Source organism: Zonotrichia albicollis, chromosome 1 (assembly GCF_047830755.1).
Source record: "Zonotrichia albicollis isolate bZonAlb1 chromosome 1, bZonAlb1.hap1, whole genome shotgun sequence".
NCBI classification, from domain to species: domain Eukaryota; kingdom Metazoa; phylum Chordata; class Aves; order Passeriformes; family Passerellidae; genus Zonotrichia; species Zonotrichia albicollis.
In genome coordinates, this window is record NC_133819.1 from 42694478 (window position 1) to 42719070 (window position 24593).

The window sequence follows — 24593 nt, forward strand, 5'->3', positions numbered from 1 at the left end:
ATTGGGACACACTCCAGTGAAAAAGTGCTTGAGCCTCTTGTCACAAAACACATGGAAACAGAAGAAATATCACATTTCCTCCTCGCATCTCCTCGGTCTGCCTGCTGGAGAGCTCAGCACGCCAGCTTCTCTCACCTGCTAGGTTGTTTTGCAGGCTGCACAGAAGGTGAAGACAACCTGAGAGAGAGAGATTAAATAGGCTCAGCACTCCCCTCACCCACCCACGAGCACCTGTGAAACCAGGGTGGGTGGATGCTGAACACGCAGGGGTGCGAGGTGGACCCAGATCTGGTGTCCAAGTAGAGACCCAGGAGAGGGACCAGAAGGCTGTGGAGATGCTGAGAGTGCCCTGACATGCTGACAAGCCCTCCCTCCCCTGCCCTCCCCTGATTTTTTGGTATTAATTTCTTGTTTCCAGAGTCTAAACAGCTCTAATTCATGGGAATTTTGGTATTATTGCTAGGACACAAATACATGAGCCACACCTTCTCCCATCCAAGCTCAAACATTACCAGAAGCTCACCTTCAGCCCCTCTTATGCCCATCCTGGGGCATCCCCTTGCATCTGATAGGTTTTTCCAGTTATGATTCAGCCTGGGATGGCTTCCCCTAGGGAAAACTGTATTGCTCTCCACCTGGCTGGGAAGTGGGTGTCCCAGGGCAGGGATGTAGCTGCAGAGTTGATTTGGTTTTGGCCATCTTTAAGTGCAGGACAAAGCCATCAGCAACTGCCCCTTTTCCACCAGGCCTGGCATTTTGACCCCACTAAAACTTTGCACAAAATGGGCGGTTCCCTTACGGCAAATACCAAGAGAAATTAACACAGAAGAGGCCAAAATTTAAGAGAAATTGAAGAAAAGTACCAAGATTTCAATGCCAATGTACAACAGGGCTCAAAACTCACCCAACTTCTCCTTCCCCAGCAAGGGTGGGAGTTGCTAATGCCATTTCTGAAAGATGCTACCCCACTTCTATAATATCCTCTTTACCTTTATGTGACTTGTTCTGCATGGGAGGATTCCTTAAGAATTATTCAGGAGAACCTGTGGATTGCCCTTGAATTTATCATTGCACTGCTTCAGCCCTTGAGGAGGAACCCTCCTTAGAACTAGAACTAGATACTTTGTCCTGCAGTCTCAGCCTTTCCACTGCACTCAGCGGTATTTTGGAAGGGAAGGGGGTTGGTTAATCTTCTCATTTCTCTGGGTGTTTCAGCTGAAATATTTTCAAGTGCAGCCAGAACAGCTCCACCTCTGCCAGCCATAGTTGTAAAAAAAGAGAGAGTAAGGAAAACATATTTTAGTAGTTTGAGGGTTTTTTCTTTCTTCCCTTTTTTATTTGTATTAATACTTGTCCTTTCAGGCAGTTTTCTCTTGTCTGATAAACAGCCCCCAGGTGCCAAAACAGGCTTTCTCTTTCTCCACAGAAATCACTTTTGCCTCCTCACAGCTGCCCTCCAAGACCTGATAACTCTCTGGGATACTGTTGTAATCCCTCGTAGCAGCAGGGTATGATTTTCCAGACAGAAGATTAAATGCTGTTAATGCCGAGGAGGAGGAAGGCAGTGCTGTCCAAGGCATGGCTCCTTATTTCCAATGCCAGCAGCACATCCCTGAGTTTGGATGTGATGGGGCTGGTGACAGACATGCCGCTCATCCCTAGGGATGCCCTAGGGATGTCTCTAGGAATGTTCCAAGCCTCTGTCAGCACAAAATAAAAAGCAGAAACCTCACCCACATGAGGACAGACTCACCACAACCTGCCTGGCAAGTGCCAAACATGGGCAAGTGCCAAACAGGCCAAAGTGCTTCTGCACAAAGTTCTGCTGCTCTCCAAGAGTGAAAATACATCCCAAGAAACTACACCTGATGTGACCCCACAGAGCAGGAGACCACGGTCAGACAATAGAGGTGCAGCTGCAGGGGAACCCGGCTGCCACAGCTGATGGGACAGGTGGCCTCAACCACCACAGCCCTACCTGGAGAAGAAAGTCAAAGAGGGCCAGGCGGCTCCACTCGCTGCGTGGGATGCTGGAGCAGGGAGCGTCCCTGGCCACCGGCATCGGTCTGTGGGGCTGCAGCATCTCCTGGTACTGCAGCCATCCCAGGGCACAGGAGTTCTGGTCATTGTTGGCATCCTGCAGGTGCTGCAGGTCAGGAGCCCACCAGATGATGGGCCGCAGGGCGCCGTCGGTGTAGCTGTAGGGCAGGAGGCGGCTGCTGAAGCGCCGGGCCACGGCGGGCAGGCTGCGGTTCAGCCCCAGCACCCTGTCCAGGTGGAAGGCCAGCACCTCGTACAGGTCCCCGGGGCGCTTGATGAGCCCACAGCGCCCATCCTGGCAGTCTCCTTCCGGGCTGGCTGGCAAGATATCCCCCTCGGCATCTCCCTTGGCATCATCCCCCGCGGCACGCAGCCTCACTCGCATGATTTGCCCGTGGGCAGGAACGCGGGATTTGGAGACCACCTGCCCGCTGGACAGCAGCCGCATCTTCTGGAGGTCGTCGGCAGAGAGCCAAGGGGGAATGTGGGGAACGTCCCTCTCCAGCCCCCGCCGCCTCCTGCCCCGGCCGGGGGCCTGCTCCTGCTGCAGGCGAGTGCGGGGCACGGGGAGCCCTCTTCTGTGGGCCTGCCCTGCGGACAGGGGGACGGCCGCCTCCCTCGGGGGCCCTGGGGGGGCCGAGGCCGGCAGCGGGAGCAGGGAGTGCTCCGGGGCCGGGGGCAGGTGGGTGAGAGCCAGCAGGGCCAGGGCCAGCAGCGCCCCGACAGCTGCCGGGGCCGGGGGCTTCATGGCCGTCCTTCGCCAGGGTCGCTGCGCCTGCGGGGACACAAAGGGGACAGAATGATGCTGGAGTGTCACTGCAGGCTGAGCCCTCAGCAGGGCTTGTTCTAGGGAAGCAGCCCCTCTGCTTGTGTGGTCCCTGCAAGAGGATCACACTGTGGCAGCAGGGTTATGGCTGGTGCTGTGATTTGTGCCAGAAATTAGCTTCTGCAGTCCCTTCTGAGGCAAATCAGAGCAAGGGCTCACTCCGCACCCAGAGGTTGCCATATCTGCAGCTCTGAGGTACAGGATGACCTTAAGGGCAATGAATTTTTCATGGTCAAATATTTTGGTTTGAAGAATCAAGAAATGAAAAGAAAGAAAAAAAAGAAAAAAAAAAAAAAAGAAGACCAGACTAGAGCAAATTCCTGTCTAGATGTGAACATTTTCCAGTTCCTAAGAGGTTTTATTTTTCAGACCTTAATCTGGGCACTCTCACTGGTTCCTATTCTGGTTGCACACTGAACCCATAACTTGGATATCTCAATGTGTGCTGAGACAAGGCCTCTGGAGCTCTGCCCATCGCTGTATCTGGCAAAAGCAAGGCAGCTCCAAGTGTCAGTCAGGACATGTGACTGGCTTCGTTTTAAACAAAAGGGTGCAAACTCCTGGAGGAGTTTGGAACACTTCTCCTGTGAAGACAGGCTGAGAGAACTGTGATTATTCGGATTAGAGAAGAGAAGTCTCTGGGGAGAATTTACAGCCCCTTCCTATGCCTAAAGGGGCTACAAGAGAGCTGGAGAGGAATTTTTTACAAGTGAGTGACAGGACAAGGGAAAAGGACTTTAAACTGAAAGAAAGGTTTAGATTAGATATTAGGAAAAAATTCTTAACTATGAGAGTGTTGAGGCATTGGAACAGGTTGCTCAGATAAGCTGTGGAGGCCCCATCCCTGGCAGATAGCAGACATTCTCCAAGTCAATCCAGTCCCTGGACGCTGCACCCATGCCTCATTCACTCGGGTTTGGGCAGCCTCACACACTTCAGGAGGCAAGAGCCACAAAAAGCACCTTGGCACCATTTCTCTGCTTTCAACAGGCATTTCCAAGCAGCTCAAACCCACATTGGAAGTTAAGGCGATGGTCAAGTGGATACATTTTTTTCCAATTATTTATTTTGGAAGCACAAGCATATCCATGGCAGACACAGCAGGACAATATATTGCCAAAGAAGGGATAAGAGACTGTTTATAAGAGGAAAAGCTTGAAAAAAAGAGCTAAAAAGCTGGGGAGGTGAGAGCCAGCAGCCAGGATTACTTCCAGAAAGCAGCTGGGCAAGCAACAGCATTTCCAGCTGTGGGGCTTTTAGGACCACAGGCTCCCACTGACCACAGGGACCCACCACCAGCACAGCTCCTGCCCCATGAGCAGCTGCCCCAGGCAACCCCAGTGCATGAGCTTATGAGCTGGCACAGCACTGACCTAAAATCCATCAGGTTTCATGTCCTCAGCTTGGGGAGAGTGCTTCAGGCAGCCCCTGCTGAGGAGCCACATCCCTTGCAAAGACACTGCATCAGCTGAGGTGGGTAAGAGGAGCCACCGACTCACTGGCTTCAGCCCCAGTTCCTTCCATGCCTCCCTTTCAAGGACTGAGCAGATTTAATGCAGTTTATAAGAGCTATTGATGGTGCACTTGGAGTGATTCAGCTTTATAGCTCCTACTTAATTGCTTCTCTCCCAGAAACACAATGTAGTGCAGCAAAATATATCTGCTGGGCTGAATGCTCTTTTTCAGGCAGGGTTTACAGCAGCCTTTGCCAGGAACCAGGGACTGCCTGGTTTGGGACCTGCCAGGGGACCTCTGCTTTATCTCTTCCCAGAGTGGAAAGGACCTAGTCCAGGGTGAGACTTCCAGAGAGGGATGTCCTGTCCTAGATCACCATCAGGGTTATTCAAGGCTTGGCATTAACTGTCCCAGGCATCAAACTACACAGCTAAATCATTGTCCTAGGCACCTCTCTGGGGAGGGGATGAGTGTGAGCACCCCTAAGCACCCTGAGGGGCAGCAGGACTTCCGTCAAGAGGCTGGCTGTGATCCCAGCTCTCTCCCACTTGGATGGGATAATGATTTGCTGTGGAACCACAGCCAATGCCAAGTGACACAGGCGACACCCAAGCTCAGCTACTCAAAACGTTCATGCCCTGGATTTCAAGCAAATTCTGCAGAGTGCAGACACACATTCTTTCCCAAACACCTGCAATCCATGTCTGACCTCCTGAGCAAGAGTTTAGGGGAGGTGCAATGTCTAAATCCTAGTTTAAGCATAGTAAAATAACTCTGTGGCATATAAAGGGCTGATGCTGGTATCCTGATATCCACACTCCTTTCTAATCATCAGTGTAAGTGCCTCACAGTCTGTTCCTCTGGCCTCAAAGTATGCTGAATTAACAGCAGTGATATGTATGGCATCAATCCCAAAGGATAGGGCTAACTGTAAATCTCAGTATTCCCATCTGCATTGAGCCAAGTCCTTTCCCAATCTGTGCTTTCTTGGGCATGTTTTCCCAGCACCTCCCCTGTCCCACCCTTCTGGAGAGACACAGCCCATCCCACTCTCACCAAAACCCCCATAACCCTTTTCTTCAGCACAGAGGATTTTCAGGGGGATTGTTTTTGTTATCCAGCTGATAATAACCCTCTGGTTGCTTATACCATCTCTGGGTATCTAAAAAGTCTGTCTGCCAAAACTTCCAGTATCCTAGGGGAGGAATGCATGTGGGAGCCACATGGAGAACCTTCAAAGCACTGCAGGAAAAACCCTTTTTAACCCACAGCCAGAGAACAGAGTATGCCAAATGGATGGCAACGATTGCTGGGTTTTTAATGTCAAGTCAGTTTACAGTCCAAGTGGTTGAGGAATCATTATTGTCCAAACCCACTTTGTCTTCCTTGTCAGTGAGCTTGGGTTTGGGCATCACAAGTTAGAGCCCCACTGCTTTCCCACCCTCAAAAGCCTGGGCTGTGAAGTTGGGAAAGGTCCAGCACAAGCTCCCTTCCCCAGTGCTGTTCAGGGTTTCCCTGCCACATCAACAACAAAAAGAAACAAAAAAGGGGCAAGTACAATCTCTCTGTTATTTCTGGTGGCTGATATTGCAAATTTAATAATAAGCTGGGTGATAAAACATTGCAGAAATAATACTGTATTTACAAGCCCTGGGTAAATACTTTTCCAAAGAGTCTTTCTCTGAGCCCATGCTGTAAAAAATGCTGCAGTTTAAGCTGTGGCTTCGATTCAGCCCGAAATGCAAACCATACGTACAGCTCTGCTTTGCCAGGCTGACATACTGACAGTACAGCATGTCTTTGCCAGAAATTAGGTCCTTTTCCCAGCAGGCAAAATCCATAAAAAGGCTTAAGAGAGGTACTACTTGTTCCAGGATGCCAATAAGTAAATAATATATATTCTCACTCATCAGAGGGACATACAGCACAGCCCAGGCTCTAAAGGCACAGTGGAGAGCTGTGCAGCTTTGATGCTAGGAGATAAAACTTTCTAAGTCTAGTTGGGGGTGAGGTGGGGGAGGGTTATCCTTGACATTGTATTCCCAGGACGCTTGAACCTTGGCAGAATTTGAAGCAGAGAAGCCTGTTTTCAATTTCTTTTCAAAGTGCATCAAATTGGCTTTGTTGAGCTCGAAAGAAAAGAAAAACAAACCCCAAACTTCATTATCCAAGAATGTAAGAAACAGCCCTGAGACTAGAAGGACGACATGGAAATACGTGGCTGTTGAAAACTGGATTGATTCCTGCTTTCCTCTGGCATTCAAAAGAGTCCTCCTGCCCCTGCACTGGCACTGCAAGATGCCTCCAGCAGTAAATCCCACTGTCCCAAAGAGGTGCCCAAAGGAGCCAGGGTGGCTCAGCCATGGCCACATCACTCTTGGCCACCTGCCTGCCCTAGACTCCCAAGCTCAGAGGATTTGCTGATGAGCAGGTTGAAGGCAGGCCTGTGCATTTCTCTGGGAGCACCCTGAGCAGGGTGCACCCTGCACAGAGGGTGCAGCACACAGGGCTCTGCTCACCCTCCCAGCCCTGCGCTCGCTGCCCACCCAATGAACCGCAAAACTGCCTGGGCAGCAGGAGGTGCAGCCTGCCGTGACCAGCCTTAACAAAGACTGCCTGAAAAACAAGTGGGAAACCTCCTCTGCCTGCCCCCCACCTCTGGGAATGTCTCCAGAGCCTTGCACCCACACATGGGGCTCGCTGCAGCTCCCGGTGCAATGGGAGAGCAGGCACATCAATCAGACCTGGGACTGGATCAGCCTCTTCCTCTGCACATTGTGCAGGAGGTTTTGGTTTGTTTGTTAAGGGCATGGCATGTGGGATGGAGACCTATAAACATGCAGAGGACATGGAAGGAGACAAAACCTCTTCATCCCCGGAGTGACTCTGGGCAAGTCTGAGCAGAAGGAAATGCTTGGCAGCGTTCGTGGCCCATCATTCAAGTGCATAAATGCCTTCCTATTTTATCCTGCTCAGGGAAGATGGATGGCTGGCAGAGTGGGAATTTGAAGACTGCTATTAAATGATGATTGCCAGTCCCAAAGGCAGCTCTGGCTCAGAGTGGCTCCCCAGGAGGGCAGGTCTGCTGTGCTCCCCCAGCACATGGGGACAGCACCACCACCACCAACACTCGCCTGCACCCACATGGCCATGGCACATGAAGAATAAGACAGCCCTTCATCTGGCCTCTTGATCCATCAAAGCGGCTGCAATTCCTAGCAGACTCACACCAGCTTTGTGTCTGGGGTTTTTTTCCCCAGACATGAAGGTTTTTTCCCTCAAAAATGCCCTTCCAGGGGGGAGAACCATGACCCCACTGCATTTTTGCAGGCACCCTGAAGACCATCCTGCTTGGCTTCAGGACAGGGATGTGGCAGGTAGGCCATGCCTGTCTGCCCAAGGTGCTCCTCCAGCCCCACTTCCACACAGGTGGCTTGGGAAGCTCAAGCCACGCACTGAGAGGGTGGGAAAGGGAACTGCTCCCATAAAGCCTGTGAAACAGTCACAGCAAACACTGGGTCAGCTGAAGCTGGGGAGATGGAAATGTGACACATCACCACATGGTGCTGGGTCCTTCCCTCCCTGCAGAGTCAGCAAAGTCCTCAGAGCTGACACACAAACCTCCCCACCAACATGTCCAAAACCAAACCAGAAAATGACCGAGTTAAATTGCCTGGGATGAAACCTTAAAGCATGCTGTACTTTGCTAAATTTTGGACAGTCTGCAAAGTTTCTGGGATCATTTATAGCCTAAGTGCAAGACAAGCGTGCTTTGCACTGGCAGAGGGCAGCACTCTGGCAGCAGCATAAATGGATCAAACAGTGTTGGCCCTGTTCAGTCTGCTCACTGACTTCAAAGGGATTGTGCCAACACACCACCTTTAACTTCTCAAATAATGTTGCCTTCACAGCTCTTCCCAGTTATCACTACGGCCTTGGAGCAGCAAATTACAAAAACCTGGAAACCTTCAAGCTCCACAGCCTTTCTCTAGTAATAACCTAGCGTGTCCTTGGCTCCAGGCCCTGCATCAGCTCCTCAAGCTTTTTGCTTCCCAGGATGAAATGTCCTGTTTCCTGCTCTAAACCTCCCACCCAGAGTGACTATTTCCAGGTTTTGGGAGGCTCCTTGCCCTGGAGGTTTTTCTCTGCACAGCCATAGGCTAAGCGCAGCCCCTTCTCACACATCCATCATCCAAAGAACCATTTTGAACAAAATCTTCAGTCATAGCTGCAAACTGCTCTGTTTAACAGTGCTATTCCCATTGCACAGTTTGCTCCCAGTTGAGCTATGCACCAAAGAAGTACAGCAGAAACATAGGCTTGTAAACTCCTTGCCCTCTCCAGGAGCAAGTTTACAAGAGTGGCAGGACTCCCAGCATCCCAAATGTCCTACTCAGTATCTCTGAAGAAGGAAGACCTGAAGCAGAAGACAAAGGACACACCTTGAAGGCAACATGGCCAGCACCTGGCTGGAGGACACCACACCATGGGGTGCAGCTGATGCCCTCAAGGTCAGGGCTGCTGCTTGGGGGGACCCAGGGGACACACACACCCTGTCCTGCACCTGGTGTGGACTAAAGCTCAGCAGGGTACCAGCAGGGACTTGCCTGAGCTGTGGTGACACTGTACTTACTCCCAAATCATGTGATTTTCACTGAGCAAAAGGAAAGATTCATAATTCTCCTCGCTCCCACTGTGTAAATCTCAGCTTGCAGAGAGTTAATACTCAGCTCTGTGGGGGTTGGATGGGGAGTTTGTCATCCTGGTGCTATGTCCAGTGCAGCTCAGGACCACTCTGATTTCAAACCAGAAGTCACCACAAAGCACCACAGAAATAAAAAGTCTCCAGGATGCCACACTTCTGGTTAAAGTAAGCAAACTAAAATATTTTAGATGCCTTATCTTTCTCCTATTGAAGTTCAGAGTCATGGCTTTTACTGCAGACTCTTGCACCTAGCTGGATTTTCTACTTCTTGGAAACACATCTCCCAGGAGATTGATGGAAGTCTTTCAGAACACATCACTGAGATGCACAGGTCTGTTGTCATTTGCATGTGCAAATATCTCCCTTACTTTTCACCACTAAAAGAGATATCAACCTGCACCCAAATCATGCAGATCACTGAAGACCTGAAACAGCATCCCATGTTAACAGAGGACAGTGAGGACCTGGGCAGCCCTGAATGCACGACTGCCCTACTATCCTTGGGGGACAAGGCAGATCCTCCTGATCTTCCCTCATCTCCCTCTGCTCATTCCTCTAACCCTCACACTTACATGAGAGCAGCACAACCTAGAAATTCCTGGCAGGGACGTCAAGGAGGGAAAGCAGCAGTTTAGGGAGGCTGTTGCTCCCTCCCTCCACCGCTGCCGTGGAGCAGGCTCCTGCCAGGTTTCCCTTTTCCCCCTCCCCTCGTCCCAGTTTCCCGGGCAGCCTGCTGCACTCAGCTCTGTACGTTTTCAGAGCAGCTTTCCCATCTGCCTGCTGAAGCAGCAAGCAGGGGGCCCCTTCCCCGGTGAAACAGATGTGGCTTGCCTTTGTGCAACATCTGTGCCTCAAGCCCCGCTCATTTTGAACAGTCTTGCCTTTGTTTCTGAGGGCTTGCACGGGGATGCTCTGGAGGAGGGCAGCAGCCCGTGGGCTGGACTCCTTCCCTTCAAGTCCCACACACAAACTGCCTCCAGCCCTGAGTTTCTTCTGGGCAGGAAGAATGTGCTTTGTTCCTATTCTGGAGCTGACAGTCCTGCTCCTCTGCAGGTCCAGCCACAGACCATACTTAGGAGCTGACTCCTTTGGCATGTCCAAACCCAGAGACATAAGAGCTGGAATCTGGGAGCCATGGACCCCCTTCCTCACAACTCCCCTCACCCCAGTACCTTCTCTTGCTGCACCTCTGGGCTGCTCACCAGCTCTGGTTTGGTATTCCCAGAGGGGTTCTGCTGCTGCACATAACAGAGGCAAAGAGCAGAGGTGCTGGAAAGCCACGTCCCTCTTGCAATGTGTTCTGGGCTGTATTTAATATGGGGAGGAATACATTACAATAAAATCACATTTTATTTCCTCCTGCTCATGATGAGCTTGCCAATCCTGCTTGTGACTGCCTGGAATGCTGCTAAAACTCTCACTCATTTTGGCATTTGGTTCAGTTTTATTTATTTTATCAGGGGTCATGTTTTTTCTACATTTTGGGGAGGAGGGATTTTGATCCACTTATTTTCAGTTTTCGTTCCTAACTGGTGGACCAATACCAGGGAATGCCTGCTTGGTGCCCAGTGGGGCTCACAAAACCCTCTTTGGGGTGTTGGCAAGGAGTAGCACTGGATTCCCTCGTTGGAGTTTCAGTGGAGGTTGCCCAAGTCAGACAGTTGGGTTTCCCTGAGCTGTCTGTCAGGTTTTTCCCCTTCCTGGAGAGCAGGAGAGTGCATTCGTGGGATTCCAAAGGGGAGGGAGAAGGAGGAGGACAGCGGGGCCTTTCAGCCCTGTGGGCTTTCTTCAAAACAGAATTGTTCACACCAGCCCTGGCCTCGGCTGCAGAAAGGCAACGCTATTTTCCTCCTGTTAAGCCATTACAGTTAAAAGGGAAAAAAAAGGGGGAAGAAAACTGCTTGCCACTTGGCTCTGCATGCTCCTGTGTCCTGCAGACCCCATCCTGGGCAAAGCCTGCTGGCAGCCACCCCCAGCCTGTTTCTTCCCCTAGCAAAACCCATGGGCTGAGCGAGCCGAGCAAACGTGGGATGACCATTGGTGCAGCCAGGCTCACTGAAAAGGGGCTTTTCCTTCAGGGCAAGTAGCTGCAAGGTGGAGTGGAGTTACTGAGCATTGGAAAAGAAGGGGTAATTGAGGCATTTGGAATCTATGCCAGAGGATTAACACGGCGTAATCAGCCCCTTGTATTTAGAGTGCCTCATACTAGGCAAACGACAGCAACTGGAAACTACTCTCTGGCAGACTTTGAAGGCAGAAGAAAGAAGATGTTTCTGTAGTGCAGTCATCCCCCAGCCCTCTCTCTGCGGCAGGTCGGGTGCGAGATCCAGCAAGAGCAGGCGTGCTCTCCATACCAACACAGAACTCACAGCTGCCATCCCTCCGGCTTTCTGCAAGGGGGCACCCTCCTGGCGCTTTTGAAAGGAATCAAAAACCATCTCGAGCATTTTGTTTGGGCTTTTGCTGCAAATGAAGCAACGAGATGATCAGCTGGGGGCATAGCCTGGATTTATTCCTCATGACCCCCACTGCCCTACCTACAGGTGCCCAGAGCAAACCCAGATTACAGGTAAAATCAAAGCAGTCAATGCAGGGGCTCACAAAGGGGAAAGGACTGCAGAAGCAGACCTTCCTTTGCCAAGGCAAAATGGAAATCCTGGCAAAAAGTGAATACCCCACTCTGACATGGGAGACCACACCAGGTACTTGCTTTGTGAAAGGCTGTACAGGCTTTGAAAGGCTTCATAGTGAAGGCTTGTACAGAAAAATGTTAGCACAGACAAGAGGCTGGCATGGGGAGAGTTGTCTTGCTTTTTCATTTCACAGGGAGGAGTTATTTCCAAACCCAAAATGGGTGACATGAGCCCCAGCCTTGTAATTTTTTCCTGCTGCTGAAGTTCATTATTTAAGAAACCCAAAGCAGCCTATGCAAACTGTAGAATGGAAAGTGTAAAGCATGGCACTAGTGTTCCCTGTACACAAACACACACAATCCAGCAAAGGCTGGCACAGCGGCATTGTCCCTAGAGATGCTCTGACTCATCAGCACACTCTCGAGGACATAAAAATGCCTCAGTGACACAAATGACCAGTTTCTGGCAGCAGCACCAGGCATCTCCTCAGCTCATCCATCACAGGTTTGCAATCCCTGCCCAACACAAGCTTGGCGAGGGCTGAGGTGGTGAAGCAGGGACAGAGTCCCTGCCCCAGTGCAAACTCCCTGGCATGAGTTTGCATGAGTTTCCCCCAGTGCAAACTCCCTGGTGGGGAAGGGGTAATGGGGCATGAGGGACCATCTCAGCTCAGCTGATGTCTGCTTGCTCAGATGGGACTGCCAAGGGAGGTTCCAAACTGAGCACTAAAACTAGATGACATGGAAAACACCGCCCTAAGGTTTGGAACACACCATAGATGTGGATAAACCTTCTGATGCTGGGGAAGCACAGCATTTCTTGGGGGGGAGGTGAAGTTTTCCCATGCCAAACTGGCCGATTTTGTGGCTTTTGGATGGAAGTGCTGTGCTTTGTCAGGACCAAGCAGAAGGCACAGAGTGGCTTATGGTGATCTCTGTCTGCTCTCGGTGCTGCTCCCCACGCTGTTGGCTGCCTGAAGCGGTGCCACCTGGCCACCTAAAAGAGGAGGGTTTTGGCTGGGGGATTGAAATCACCTCCCTGGCTGACAGCAGGGCTTCAGCTACAGCAGCCCCGGGCACTGCCCTCATGGGCATCCTGACAATCTGCTCTGCCCATCCCTGGAGCATTCCTGCAATCTGCCCGGTCATCCCAACGCTTTTAAGGACAGCAGTGCTGCAGCACTTCCCCGCCTGGCTTGGCTCACCCTGCTCTGACCCTCCGAGCTGCCCGGCACCAAAGACATCCAGGGTACGCTGCTGTACCTCACATCCCGAGGGGCAAACCCAGCGCTGCTCCCCACCATCAGCTCAGCAAGGAGAACCCTAAATCCTACCATGTCTCGCAGCAGCAGCAGCAGCCGACACGCTCCTCCTCATGTGCTTCTCTGGGTGACAGGCACACGGTCACCTCCTGAGCCGGGTGCTGGCCCCCTGTGCCACTTCCATACCACGCCAGGAACCCACACAAGACACAAAATTTTTTTTTAAAAATTAAAATAAAATTATCCAGCAACTAATGAGCTTGCTTCCTCTCCCCAGGCCATCAATCCCCGGCGGGGGCTGTCACCCAGGGGTGCCCCTCCGGGCCGCCCGCAGTCCCTGCTGCCAGCCCCGCATTGCTGGGGCTCCTGTCACCACTCCCCCTGGGCGGGAGGACACCCTTCAAACTTCAGCTGTGAGTTTTCAAACTCTGCCTCATCCCAGACCCACCTCCCTGCGAGGAGGGGAGTGGAGAGGCTGGGAAGGGGGGAACAGGCATTTGAAAAGTCTCTTTTTCACAATAAAAGCCCTTCTTGCTGCTTTTTTTTGCTGGCTTTTTTTTCTCAATACCGAGGGCAAATTTGAGCCAGAAGGAGATGAAGATCCACATGCTCCTCCCAAGCCTGTTTGTTCCCACTGACCCCAGTGCCAGCCAAGTAGAGGGACCAGTAGAGTCCCAGGGGCCACACAGACCCCAGAGCCTGGAAAGCAAACCAGAGGTCTGCACATGAGTGCCCAAGAAAATGTTCCTTGCAGGTCTTTTTCTTTGCCTTTCAGTAATGGTCCATCAAAAAGCCGTGCCACATCAGTGCCTGGAGTGGACACAGACCTGGGAGAAGATTTATTATCTGCCTAAAAGGCATTAATGCATTAAAACCAATTTTAGGGTGCTCGGGCACCTGTTTTTCTGGGGCACCCAGTGCCTGCAGGCAGCCAGGAGAGGGGCACAGGGAAGAGGACCCTCAGCACCCCAGCAGTGCAGACTGCGGCTTGCTGAGCCCTGCCATGCCCAGTGCAGCTCCAGCACCAGGTGCAGGGTGAATCCCAGGAGCCTTTTCCTCAGGCCCCTGGGAGAAGAGGCTCTGGAGGCACTGCTTTGGAAAGCAGTGTGTTTCAGGAGCCCTCCATGGCCAGGCAGGATGCACACGCAGCTGCCAGGCTGCAAAGCATTTCTTTTTCATAAAACTTTCCCCTCCCATCTCTGGGCTGTGGCCAAGCAAAACCCATCAGTGCCTCACCATGGCCAGCTACTGCAGCCCCTCCCCAGCTTCAGCCCCAACCAGCCCAGCTTGGGACAGGAGGGCACCCTCTGTCTCAGGTGTGGGGGCTTTCCAGATCCCAGACATGTGCAACTGCCTCCTCCAGGAAACCATGAATCAAACCAGATTGATCAGCATTGTTCTTTACTATTTGTATTTTTAAAAAATCTGATAGAGGCACAGTACAGGCTGTTGTGAGCTATAATGAAGATATGAGGGTCTAAAAAGAGAACAGAAGGAGGCTGAGGGAAACTGGGTGAAGTCACTTGACCAAGGCAGCATGGGAGCGTAGTGGCAGATCCAGGAGGAGGCTCCTGTGTCCCCAAGCCCCATTCTAGCTCACTGACCATGCACAGTCCACAGTGACATTTCACAAGGTGCTGCAACACAGTAGGTGTGACTCAGAGCTCTTGTGTGCTCTTGTGCCAGTCCCAGTGCCCCAGGGCCTTCACTGAGTGCATCTTATTTTAATGGTACATCTCCCTACCCCTTCCACTGCTACTCAAAACTCTAGCTAAGAAAAGAAGTGGTTTGAATGTTACACACCAAAGCAGTGTGCCTGCTTTTGGCTTCAGCACAGCCCACTCCATGCCATCCTTGGGCATGAGGAAGGGGTGCAGAAACCAAGCCCTGCATCCTCTCCTTGCTGCCACCACCCACCTCATTGACCCCCGCCTGTCCTGGACACTGTTGAACATCCCAAAACAGCTCCCTTGAGGCCAGTTCCCTGGGGGCAGATAATAACATAACACTTCTGATACAATTAGCAATATGAAGTAATTAGCAATAACCCACTGTTGGCCTTGGCACAAGGATGGCCTGTCCGAAGAGAGAGCGAGTGCCAGGGAAGGGATCTGCAGGGCTCTGGAGGCTGAGCCCTGTGCATCACCACTCATCAGTGGCACCTCATTTCAGAAGCCTTTGCTTTCATCTCCCTTCCTTAATTTTGAAATGATTCCATTTATATGCAATTTTCTGTCAAAATGATTCCTGTCAGTGCGGCAGCACCGCAAACCTTGACTGACAGGCCAAGCTCTCCGGCTGGTCCCTCTGGATTGCCTCTCCCCACAAATAACCCTTTAAAATGCACGCCTGACAGCTGAGGAATTTGACATCAGAAACAGGCTGGGATGGCTGCTGTGGCAGACAGACTCAAGTGATCAGTGGCCAAACCAGTCAGGTAAATCTAGCGGGCCTTGAAACAAACATTATGATATTTAAAAAAATTTATTTCCCCCCTCCTTCCCCTGCTTTTTAATGACATACACCATGCAAAAATCAGATTTAAAAAGCAGACCTAAGAAGCAAGTGCATTGTAAACCAGTTTCCTGAGGAGGACTCCTGAAATCCATAGGACTGTGACTACCTTGTACCTGAGCTGGGTAGTGCTACACCCACCAGCACAGTCCCAGATCCCATAAGTAGCATCCCTGCTACTGTATTCTGGAAAATTGGTGAATAAATGAACAATGGAAGTTGCTTTTCTTCTCTTCTTTTCCTTTTCTATCCCTTAACCACCTCTCCTCACATTCTCGCAGACATTCCTACTCACATGGAGGTTTCCCTGACGTTTTTTAGCTGAGGCCAATCCTTCCGTCAGGCAGACACCACCTCTGCAGGATGAGAGACAATTCCCACTCCAAGAAACTCCCAAGAGATGCAGGCAGCAAAGGGAGATGGAGGAGAGCAGGGAGATGGGACTGCATCCCGCTTGCAGGCAAAATGTGAGTCCCCAAAACATCCATGCCTATCACAAGGTGCTCAGACCTACAATTTCCAATACTAAAGATCTCCTGAGCCTGATCCCTCTCACCTTGTTCTTAGGCAGGAGGAAAAGCTGTTCTGTCCCCATTGCAAGGCCCAGGAGAGCAGTGTGGGTGGCTCCATTTGCTGGTATTTCCTGGCAGATCCAGCTCAGCCAGGAGCAAGTGACAAGAAACAGGAGAGGTGAGACCTTTCCCTATGGTTCTCTGAGCAGGCCAAAATCCAAGGAAACCAATGGAGAGCAGAGAAGGCCATGGGTGCTATTGCACCCACAGCAGCTCCCCTAAATGATTCCACTGGAGGCACGAGAAAATCTGGTATAACCCTGACTCCATTTCATAGACCCTGCCTTGCCTTTCCACTTGCTTGTTCTCATAAAGAAATGCCTGCTGCAGAAGGATGAAAATAGGCTGATTATTTTTCTTCTCTCCCAGAAATACTTTTTTCTTTCCCTTTCTGTCCCAGTGGACCTGCATTCATTTCTCCCCTGGGAACTAAAGACAGGCAGTGGAAAGGGGACAGACTTCAAGAGCTGTCAAGGAACAGAAAGCTATTCTGCCTCTCTGAATGTAAAGCTGAAGGGTTTTTTCTTCCTTTTAAAAAAGTGTGAGACTCTAATGGGTTTGAGGGGCTATGAATATGACTTTTCACATCTGCCAAGATAATTATAAGCTTGAATGAATTTCTGAGACCCAAACCCTGCCCAGATAAATCATACCTATCAAGCACTGATTAAAAACATGCTATTCAGAAAGCCTTCAAATTTATCTTCCCTTCCCACCCCACTATCTCCTGTATCTGTTGGAAATGGGTCTCAATGCTTTACTAAGGAGCTGTAGAGGAAACCCTGGTGCTTCAGCCTTTCTTTGCAGGAGGTGTGAAAGAGATGGGAAATTGAGGCAATAGGGATCAAGCAGAATGAAGAGAGATTTGGGCTCAGACTGGGTCTGGCACTGGGACACAGAAGATGCTGAGAAGCACGTTAAGTGCAAAACTGAGTTTTGCATCTGGTTTCAAAATGTGACACACACCCATGACCCACTTCCCAAATCAGTATCCCCACTGGGGACAAGCAGGAATCCCTAACTCAGAGAAAAACCTGGATGTGGGTGATTTCATTCAGTTCACTGTGTGGAGGAACGACTCGTGCATCTCAGGTTTTCCTCATTGTTCACATGGAAATAAGCCCACCCCAGTAATTTATGGAATGCACTGAGTTTTCATGAATATGCTGAAGAAGCTGCACACCCCCAATGCAGTAATTAGAGTAAATTAATGCTGCTAGGATGCCTTTGTCACCGTTTGTCTGACTCAAGACAAAAGGCAGAGAGGTCACATCCTGAAGGGAGAGTAATCCTTTATAAGCAAGTGTTTAAGATGCCAGAGGAAACAATAACATCTGCAGAGGAACCACACGTTCCCTGAGTGCACAGCCTTTATACTTCCCACAAACACCTATTGTATCCTCCTTGTTGTCACGACTCAAACACAAGCATATGGAGGAAGGGACAAAGAGTTATTAAGTCCTTCAGAGGTAATTACTCATTCCTCCAATTTAGCATTTTAGATAAACACTACAAACTCTGAATTGCTTGTCAGAACACACTATTGTTTTACAGAACATGAGCTGAGTCAAATGAGTTAGGGTTCATTTTTCATTTTTTAATTTCTAAGGGCTATTTTTAAAGCTCTCCCATGTTCAGTGGGAAAAAAAAGTCTTACCACCCTTGTTCTGTGTCCAAGACATTTGGTGTGTTGTTAGAGAAGGAACTGTTTCCTAGCCTGCTCCTCCAACAAAAGCCAACCTCCCTGCATCACCAAGGGTCTCAACCTCCATCTCCCCTGGGTTCCATTGCTCCCAGCAGCAGGTGTAACACCTTGAACCTCAACACTGATTTTCTATCTATATTTCACCCCAGATACCTCTGTCCTCTTCAGTCAGTCCTCCCCAAGGCAGGGATCCCCCCTTTTTAAAGCCTTATCTTCTCTTCCTCTTCCTCCTCTCTCCGTTCTAGATACAAATCCCACCACTCCAATGAGTCTGAAACACCTTTTTTTTTGGACTGTCACCATGTAAATCAGGAGGTTCATATCTCAATTATTTAGCATCCCACTAATCCTGCACCATCTGCAGTCTTCACCAGCAAATAAATGCGTGTGTGTCTGTGTATCCTTAACTTGATCACTGTTTGAAAATACAGGGTGTTGGATGAAGAACAATTCCACCCCGCTGCTTATAAAAGCTTTAGCACCGATGTCTCATTCTGAGATTTGTTGCTGAGGCAGTTTCTCGTTGCATATGTAAAGCAGTCCCTGTAAATTATACTATTTGCAAAATACAAAGGGCATTTGGTGCTGTGTCCACTGCTTTGGAGATGCCCAGATGTGCTCTGCCAGCACAGCTGCCCTGCTCTCCTCAGGAAGGTGATGGGTTTGACTACCTTAACTGGCAATTGTTACACTCACAGCTCCTCACTTCTCCTTAACAAAGGCTTTGCCTAGCCATCCACTTGTGCTCATGCCTTGAGAGGCTACCCAGAACAGAGACTAGACAGGGTTAAAGAATAAAGTAGGCATTTATTAAAAAGGTTTCGAAGGATGCACCTTGGGCAGTAAAATAGCCTGGCTGAGGCTACACCCAAGATGGACAACAGGTCACGAGTTTTTACACTTTCATAAGCTTTCATCCATTTACATATTTGGGTTAATTGTCCAATTACAGCTTCAGGTTATGAAGTCACATCCTCCCAGTTCGCTCTCCTCAATTCGCCCTTGTTTATACTTTTTGGGCCTGAAGCTGCAGTGGTTTCCCTGGTTCTCAGGTTGGAAAAGGATTGTTTTGTCTGACTAAACTGTGAGGAGAACCTGCTAACACTTCATATGAAGTTCAGGGTTATATACTAATACAATACAGAATCTGGATAATATGAAAGCTAAAACTTAAAGCATCAGTGGCCTTATGGAAGGTGGCCAGGAAAAGTCACTGGAAACTCTGTATCATTACAGAAGAAAATTCCTGAAGAGTTGCAAAGTTAGTGCTCAAATTACTCGGGCTTAGAGGGGCTGAGAGTTAGTAAGAGGGGTTCAGAGAGCTTCATGGCTGATTCCCTTGGCTTCCTGAGCAGGAGTTGTCCAAGCTCATCTTGCTGTGAGGTGCTTAGAGAGAGAAAAGGAGGTGTGGGGGAGCTCTGCAGAGACCAGCTGAGCTTGTCTGTGCCTGCTCTTGCACCTCACAGACAGGGCCAGGGTGAAAACAAGTTCTCCTACACCATCCAGAGCTCCCTGCAGCTTCCAGGAAGCCTGAAAGGGAGCACAGACAATGCCAGGTGGGAGCACAGAGCATCGCTGCCACGTTGGTGGCTCCTGGTGCTGCATGCCCTGCCTCCCCACTGAGTGTGACTGTGGCTCTCCAAGACCTTGCCAGAGGTCCATTCCTACTTCTGCATGTGGGCAGGCCAGATCCTGGGGGCAGAGCCTGCCCTCCTGGGTGTGCTGTGTGCCAGCATCAGGAGCCCAGGGCACACCAGGCTTCGCATCTGACTTCATTTTCCTCAGAGCACCTCAGCAAACCCTCAGCTCTAACCTGCAGGATCACACAGAAACCAGGATAAATGAACACGGACTGATGCATGGCACATTTCCACACACCCCCCCCCCCCCCCCGCAGAAAAAAAAAAAAAGAAAAAAAGAGAGAGAAAGCAAGACAGAAGCAATCTGTTTCTTTACCTGGAAGGAGTTATTGGCATATGCCTGAGTTGGGACCACAAAGACACTCTGCTGGCTGTGTTCATACCTTTGCACCAGGGAAAGTCCTCTGTGATGCCAGGATGGGGGAAAGTGGATGCATTAACACATGAAGCAATCAGGCAGAATTTAATCTGAGAGCTTTGAATTGTGGCTGCTGAAAACAGGCTCTGGCCAACATATGGGCTCATGAATCTTTTCTGACAGCCCTGCAGTTATGGAAGCAAGAAGTGGAGCCTCCTGGTTATAAATTGGCCATGAATAAATTTAGGTTGACAATTAGAAGGTTTCTAATAATCAGAGGATTAGGTTCTGGGAACCTTCAGACAGGAGTGGGCTGTGAACCTTTGTCACTCCCAGGAGAGGAGAGGAGAGGAGAGGAGAGGAGAGGAGAGGAGAGGAGAGGAGAGGAGAGGAGAGGAGAGGAGAGGAGAGGAGAGGAGAGGAGAGGAGAGGAGAGGAGAGGAGAGGAGAGGAGAGGAGAGGAGAGGAGAGGAGAGGAGAGGAGAGGAGAGGAGAGGAGAGGAGAGGAGAGGAGAGGAGAGGAGAGGAGAGGAGAGGAGAGGAGAGGAGAGGAGAGGAGAGATCTGAATGGCATGGAGAATTTATCCTGTCCATGGCCCCAGGGATGGCTTTGGATGTGGTGGTGCAAAGCAATAGCCCTGGAGTTGAATTTTGAATTTCTTGAAAGTTTTGAGTAGAGTGGCCAGAAAGAAAGGTCAGATTGTCAGGGTCTAGTTTGTTGAGCATGTTCTCCTTCCAACCATCATGAAGACACCAAATTTCCTGTCTGAGCAGTGATCACCCAGGATTGCTGGCAGTGCCTGTGACCTCTCATCCTGTGGCATGGCACTGGGATTTTCTTCTGCCCACAATCCCAAATTTTCTATAGGATGCTGGAAATTATTTTGCAGCATGGTTTGTGTGGATGCTTTTAAGTCTCCTGTTGGAATAATTGTCCTGTGGCACAATTGCCTGCACTGACATTTAAGCGCAACTCTCCCTCCCACTCTAGACCTGCTGTACTGCCAGCAGGGACCTGGCACATCCAGTATGAGCATCCCTCCTTCCAAGGTCACAATCAGGTGTCTAGGAGTTGAGGAAGCCTGCTCACATCTGGGATGAGGATCTGCATGCATCACCAACAGCAGCAGCTTGTCAGCCTCTCCCTGGACCTTGAAAAATGCTTCAAGCAAGCGGAGCAAAAATGATGCCACTTTCAGCTAGTCAGACTTCATTTATTTCATTATGCCGTGAACTCTGATTTTTTTGCATTATCCACAGAGACAACTAGGATGAGCTAAGACTCACATGTGCAATGTGAATGAGGCAAGCAGTAGAAATCAAGGATAAACAAGGAAGAAACCCCTCCCTGTAAAGTTATTCAGGGATTCCAGGGAGGAAGAGAAGGAAGAAGGAGAAAGCCCTCAATCCTCTTTTCCATCTCTTCTTTAGAACATTTTTACATAGCACCTGACTGTGACAATAACACAGCTAGCAATGGCCCTTTCCTTTGTAAACAGAAGGCTCAAACAGGGGCAATAAGTCTTGACTGGTGAATTATTGTGAAAAATATTCAGATGTTTTGCTCTCTCGCTGTGTGTCTGTGGGTAAAGCTCCAGCAGAGCCCAAAGATAATATTCTTTTATGCTATTTTAATATGCACACCACTACTTTTTTGAAGTATCTCTCATTTTTATCAGGGCAGAGTTTCCTGATAAGATCCTGCCACATGAACCTTTATCAGGGCTCTGAAACATGAAACACCACCTGCACCCCACCAGCAGCCCAAAGTGGATGTGAGGGAAGAGCTCAGCTCTGCTGAGGGCCATGATGAGCAGGTCAGGGCCTCTCCTCGCTATGTGTGAGGAGCAGTTGGAGAATTAAATAATCCTGAAAAATACCCTCCAACCAGGGATCACCAAGGAAATGTTATAAAATGCTTCTTCTGTAACAAGAACTGGGCCAATGCCCTTTAGGAAGGAGGAAGTGGCTCTGTGCTGGTGACAATGACATAATTTTTATGTTGGTGACCAGCACAAAAAGCTGACTGTAGGTGAAAGACTTCTCTAATTTGGATGCATATAGTGGTCTGAAAGCTTATGGGGGAGGTGGAGAGTTTGCCAGAAAGACTTTCCTGGAGCCCACTCAGTTTTATCATCTCTGAAAGGGAGATGAAGAACAGATTACCAACTCTGTTTATCTAAAACAAGAATATAATACAGGAACAGCTGCACAAAGTGAAGGTTGGGCCACATTCCCACTTAAGGGCACCATGGACTGAAAGTTGCACAGCCCCAGGAATGTGGGGGAAATTGTGCAGGGATTGTGCAGGGAAAAGGGAGTGGGTACACCATCAGTACCCACAGGACCCGCATCAAGGCAGGGACAAGGACTGCAGAACAACCAGGATCATCATCTTTAAACTGGTAAAAGCTGATCTTTCTGCTTCAGTGGAGGAAATCCCAGTACAAGCTCAAAAGTACCTGAGTGTGACAATAGTATATACAACTTCAAACTCATAACAACATTAAAAATTCCCAAATTAAACCCCCAAACAAACCACCCCAGCCCCCCTCCATCCCCCCAGAATTATAGAATGGAATAACAAAAAGCTGAAGATCTGAAATGAGTAGACCACACAGTCATCCCTGTAATTTGCTCCACTTACCACTTCCTTGCAAGCTGTATTTACTCATATACCAATAATGCTGTGAATAGAAATTAGCAGCCCTTCATGTTGATAAAAGGCAGGCACGTGGAGCTTTCAGAGACACTTTAGCAGTGTGCACTGAGAAAAGCAAAGAATTCTTATGGGGCTGGAAACATTTAAGAGGCACTATAATTGAAGCAAGGCAAAATAAATAGAGCTCTAAATTAGACCAGATTTGTCACAAGTCAATCAGTAAATGCAGAGATTTCTCTTTCAGGTCTATTACATCTCAATGAAAAAAAATTGAAACACATTCAGATGCCAAACACAGTAACAGACTTGCTAGTCAAGAAACAAAAGAATGCAAATACAGCATTTTCAAGAAGAAATATGCATCACCAGCAAATCAGTTAGCACAGAACTGTGGCTGCTTCATGGTAATAACAGATTTTACACCTTTTAACTACAGATCATGCCAAGGGGTCCAATCCTACTCCAGGAATTGCTCACGTCTTCCAGACTTTGCAGCACAGAGATTAGAACTGGGTTTGCCAAGTACTGATATTGGTTTGGGAAATACAGCAATTACCTGTCAGGGATGGGGTAGATGCCCTGCTCTGCCCCCAGCAAGCTCACTACACATTCTGCATGAAGTGATGCAAGGAAACGAACACAGGGACATCACTTCAAGCTCCTTCTAAACAGCAGACCCCATTTCTCTATGCTCAGCTCCACTAAGCAAAATAAGAAGCATATCCATAGTCCATCAAAGTACACCTTGGTCAACTATAAAAGCAAAATAAAGAACTGGCTAACCACGTCCAGTGCTCTCAAGTGTTTGTGCCATCCTTTTTGTTTGGCACCATTCCTTGCACGGGAAGGGAGCACAGTTGCCTGGCCTTTGAACAACCTTATGAAGAGCTAACGGTGCCATCGTGTGGTGACCTTCAGAAATAAACTGCACTCCTGCAGTTCTCCGTCTCCCCTGCAGCTTTACAAAAAGGAAGAACCAGCCCTGAGGGCTGGACAATGCCCGAGGACTGAAAGGAGGGTGGCTTGCCCACAATACAGGTTTCAGAGAGGTTTCATGAGTTGCTGAAGGGAGCACCAGATGCTGCTCACATGGAACACAGTGAAGTGTCAGAAATGCACAGTGCAGGTACCAAAACCTGTTATTGCTCTTTTCCCCTGTCCTGGGTTGACTACATGATGCTTTTATCCCCAGTTGTCTTGTTCTGTTTATGCTGAATAATAAATTTTGCACCTTTAAGACTTGTTCCAGACAGTGAAGGGTGGAGAGAAGTTTCTTTTCAGACACTGCACTCACTTCTCCACATTCCTGCTCCTGGACTGTGTTGTCTGCGGATGGACAGACAGCAGGACAGAGCTCACCTTTCTTTCAGTTAGTTTTAGCTAGCCGAGGCAAAGAAGTTCCCTGGACTGTGGGTTTTTTTCCTTTCCTTTGGACCTATTTAAACCTGCTCTGGACTGAACACCCAGAGGAGCACAAGCAGTTCGCACATGTGGTCCATCCAGCTGGGCTGTGGCATTTCCAGTGCCAGAGGGACTGATAACAGACTGGGTGAGCTGAGCTACAGCTCACCAAGAGGACCTTCTGAGTTTGTCATCTCTTTTGGGAGCAGCAAGTTTTATTGTTTAATATTGTTTAGGTTTTATTGTTTAATAAACAGGTTTTTTCCACTTTTCTCCAAGGAAGTATTTTATCTCTAACCAGTTGAGGGGAGGGGACAATTGAATCTGCTTTCCTAGAGGAGCCCCTTTGGGGTTTATTTCCAAAATTTGTCCTGAACCAGGACATCCCCTTTTGGCCAAATTGTAAAAAAAAGTCGTTTGACAGAAATATTGCTTGTTAGGTGTGGTGTTAGAGCCCAGCTTTAAGGCACAGAACACTCTCTCTCCCCAGCAGTGCCTAAATCTTTAATGCCCCATTCTCGTGGCTGTGCCAGGGCAGACACAACCCTCTACATGTGTTTTATACCTCTGCCAGGTTGCTCTCCAGGACAATCCCAGCTCCCAGGGATTGCTGTACACCTTATATATCCTGGAAACACTGCAGCTGCCTCAACAGCTGCTGCGTAGCAGGAATGAAAGCACTGGATAAACTGCAGTCATAGGCAAAGATGTTCAGGGGAAGACAGTACCTTTAAAAATGAGTAAATGCTGTAGAAGCAGCATTTCTGAGCTCCTTATGATTGAAGGCACATCTATTTTCTGTACAGGCACTTTTACCATTT

At 49.3% G+C, this 24593-nt stretch overlaps 1 protein-coding gene across 1 annotated transcript in view; it reads right to left on the bottom strand.

The window, feature by feature from the left end:
- Positions 1-13387, bottom strand: part of GASK1A (golgi associated kinase 1A) — a 29827-nt gene extending 16440 nt beyond the window's left edge. The window contains exons 1-2 of the mRNA XM_005481067.4: positions 12993-13387; positions 1979-2815 (exon numbers count right to left, since the gene is read on the bottom strand). Of these exons, the coding sequence (XP_005481124.3) occupies positions 1979-2815; positions 12993-12995 (840 nt within the window). The 5' untranslated portion in view covers positions 12996-13387. The remainder of the gene's footprint in view (positions 1-1978; positions 2816-12992) is intronic.
- Between the last annotated feature and the right edge of the window lie 11206 nt (positions 13388-24593).